The following is a 3,834-nucleotide window of genomic DNA, read 5'->3' as shown; positions in this document are numbered from 1 at the left end:
CTCTCAGTTTGGGTATATGAGGATGTTCACAGCCACAACAAAGGAGGTGATAGAGCTAAGGAATATTTCAGTGGTTTGGTACTCAATCTAAGGACCTATTTTTACCTCTGCATTGCTCAGTGACTTTCATTCATGCTCTGTGACAGATGGATTAGATCCCAAGAGTCACTGACATTGCTTCAACAATACATCAATTCCTCCCACCTGGGGAACCTAAGATTTTTTCCACTTCTTAGAAGAAAGGAATATCATAGAATCGTAGAATGGCCTGGGTTGAAAAGGACCGCAATGCTCATCTAGTTTCAACCCCCCTTCTATGTGCAGGGTCACCAACCACCAAACCAGGCTGCCCAGAGCCACATCCAGCCTGGCCTTGAATGCCTCCAGGGATGGGGCATCCACAGCCTCCTTGGGCAGCCTGTTCCAGTGCATCACCACCCTCTGTGTGAAAAACCTCCTCCCTAAATCTACCCTAAATCTCCTCTGTCTCACATGTTTAATCCAATTTGGAGAATTCCCTTGGCAGACATCAGTGTCTCATCAGATGATAAAATCAAACTTGTTAATTTGATATCTGACCATATTGTTTGTTTTAATTAGATTGCTTGACTTTTAGGCATATATTTAAATACATTTACAGGAATGGAGTGTTCTATATTAAATATAAAGAACTCATTCATTTGTTTCTCAAGAGCAGTGATGCTTTATCATGCTCGTACTGCTGTGCATGCAGTGAAGTACATACTGATGTGCAGTACATCTATGTACATTACGTACACTGTTTTAAGAACTGTATGTTGATTGTGCTGTCTGTGTATGTATGTATAGATGCCCTGTGTAGGTCACTCTGAAAGTAATGTCTTCCACATATTTCCATGGAAACTACAACAAAAAGCACAATAACACTATTTCATAGAGCAAATTCTCAGCTACAAAACATTATATTTCAGTATAGCCACCACCATTAGCCAATGCATGTGGATGAGCTGATCAGGACACTCTTCATTTTGTAGTGTGAAAGCTGTGCATTGATTGTCTGAAACATGGCTTGTCTTTCACACTGCTGTTGCCATTGCTGAAACACACCACCCACTGCCTCACTGTGCTCACATCCACTTTTGGTCTCCACAAACATTCAGCAAGTGTTGATGAATGTCAGTAGGTGCCATTCTTTCCGCATGAAGGGCACACCTTTGCTTCATCCTCACTTCCATGTCAGATGCCATTCTGTCAGACTATCCCTCTGCTGCCATCTGTCACATGGCAACATGTAATGGGATATTGATGGGAAGGTTCAACCTTTGCTGCCTTTCCACCAACATCCACCTTTGACATAGCGGACTGACATAATGAAATAGGAGGCATTACTTTTGGAGCAGCCTTCATGGATAGCTGATTTAATTATACAGATTACATTATTTAAAAGGATTATTTTGATAATTCTGGGCATTAAATGCGGAATACAGTGGAGCTCTCCAGCCTTATTTAAAGTTCAGACAGGTTGGTTTTTTTTTCCAGTGAGCTTTTATTTGTTTAAAAAATATAAATAGATAAAAAATACAATCTCTCAAATATTTTAAAAGCATAAGTTATACAATAGTCTGGCTTCTGGGCATTTTCCTTGGCATTGAATACGTAATAAATAAGTTGATATTCTGAATAGTACCGTAAGAAATGAAACAGGTGTTTTGCTTAAGTTATTTCTAAATATTGAAAATATTTCATATAAATAGAAAACATTAGAAAAGAATAAATATTTTAAATACAATAAATAGGTTCCTAGAAGGAAATGAGAATGTCTATAAATGCAAACCATTGTTACTATCTGGTTCCTGAAACGGAACAACACTGCCATCTGCCACATGACAGATCGGTAACAGAGGACTGTGCCCGAACTAAAACATTCAGGCACTGAAACTCCTGGTGTTTTTCAAATAGCGAACGGCCCTCACGGTCTTCTCCATAAACGAAGTAAAGTCACGGAGGATGAGGTGCGTGGTGATCTTCTCTATCCACGCCTTATCTGACTTCAGCTTGGCGAGGAGGGATTTCTGGGTGGCTGAGTCTGGGATGACCACTTCATCGGGATTTATCACCTGTGGGAAACAGAACGTTGAGTCAGACTGTAGGTAAGAATGTGTTCCACCAGCTTCGTACCCCTCCTCTCCGTACAGCTGCCGGCAGCCCCACCTCTGCGGTAGGTTTTGAGGTACGTCTATCCCTGCTCTTCCAGAATTCCAACTAACACTTGTTGGGGTTGGGGTGGCCCAACATGTGCTGGCTGGGGACATGGGATGTGGCTCGGTCTAAACCATACTGGCTGCTCATCCTCGCTCACAAGTGCGTTAGGTATCCAAACAGGGAGCTTGCTAGGGGATGGACTGGAGCACGAGTAGCAGATTGTCTCCACCTGCCATCCCCATCTCAAACAGCCTTACACGGACTGCTTTCATAAAGAGGTTTCCACCCTGCAAGCCAAAGCTCCTGATTTTCTCAAAATCTCAACAGTCCCTACAAGCACAGAGCTCCGTATACCCGCTCTGTTTTGTGCCACCTGCTCTGACTGCCTCAGCCCTCATCATTCCTCAGAAGGCCAGTCTCACCCAGCCCTTGAACAAACTTTCTACAAACAATATATCAAGTTTGAAGCCGGTAGTTGCCTTAAGCCAGGACTATTATTCTTAGCAAATACAGTGTGAAAAAAGCAGTCCAGCTCCCTTTCACTTAAAGAATGAGGAACATAAAAAAGTGTGGTAGAAAAGGCACACAACGTCCTTCTCGGTTGCTGAAAACACCTAGCAGGGAATCACAGCCAGAGAGCTCTGCAGTTCTTAGTTCCCCCTCACCTGGGCAGCCCTCACTCACCCGTAGTTTCACTGCTGACAAAGTAGAAAGGGTTATAGGAAGGGAAGGGTTATGGGCGTGAGTAAGTGCTGCAGGAATGAAGCCAGTTTTGAAGTGTGATCTTTTAAAGCACTCCAAAGCACAGAAAACAGCAGTCAGAAATGGATATCATTCCATCCACCAAATTGAAAGAAAACCAGCTGTTTGTATTTGCAGTTATTTCTTTGAGGTTTCAAAGTTACTGCACGTCACAGTGGTCCCAGCACCGAGGGGCTGGGACCAAACTGCAGCTCTGAGCAGAGCGCCTGAACACACTGTTTTTAAAGGAGTCTGATGAGTTTGTTGTCTGGAAGGTAGGAATGGAAACAGAAAGTGGAAGAAGAGTAAAGAACAGGAGCTTGTAAAACTTGAAAGTTAGTCATAAGGGAAAGCAGCATAGGCAGCCAGCACCTGCTGCTGATGGGGTAAGTAACAGCAGGAAATGCTCAGCCTCGGGCAGCACCTATTCGTGACTGCACATCACTGCACGTCCCAGCGGCAGTGGCAGTGCCCCACACACTGACTCACCATCTGCCGGATCGTGGCCGCCAGGTGCTTTGTGCCGTAGCACAGCGATTCGACATTCTGCTTTTCGCTAGCAAAAGTTTCTTGAATGAATTCCAGATAGGTCTGAAAGGCGAACAGGCCGCTGGAGAGCTTCCTCAGGCATTTCTCCTGCGGAGAGAGAAGTGAGAACATCAGCAGCAGTTCGGGGTGCCCGGCACGTCGCGCTAAATTCAGCGGCGCTCGGGTTGGGCCGAAGGCCGCCCAAAGAAAGAGCAGAGCGGTTCCTTGCCTCGTCGAAGCCGGCGAGCAGGCAGCCGTCCTCCTCCGTCACCTTGGGCAGGTTGAGGTTGTTCCGGACGAGCATCTCCATGCTGTTCTCGCAGACGGAGAACTTCTCGCACATCTGCGGAGAGACACCGAGAGTTGCCGTCGCGTCCGAGCCCC

At 45.3% G+C, this 3,834-nt stretch overlaps 1 protein-coding gene across 1 annotated transcript; it reads right to left on the bottom strand.

Annotated features, from left to right (window-relative positions):
* Positions 1-1,398: 1,398 nt before the first annotated feature.
* IL6 (interleukin 6) lies at positions 1,399-3,829 on the bottom strand (the record flags this gene model as incomplete). The annotated part of the gene is made up of 3 exons (XM_003207130.4): positions 1,399-2,096; positions 3,412-3,558; positions 3,680-3,829. Coding segments are annotated over 3 exons (489 nt in total), but the record flags the coding sequence as incomplete, so codon positions are not given.
* Positions 3,830-3,834: the final 5 nt, after the last annotated feature.

This window comes from Meleagris gallopavo, chromosome 6, assembly GCF_000146605.3.
Source record: "Meleagris gallopavo isolate NT-WF06-2002-E0010 breed Aviagen turkey brand Nicholas breeding stock chromosome 6, Turkey_5.1, whole genome shotgun sequence".
NCBI lineage: Eukaryota > Metazoa > Chordata > Aves > Galliformes > Phasianidae > Meleagris > Meleagris gallopavo.
This window is presented reverse-complemented; position numbering and strand designations above follow the sequence as displayed.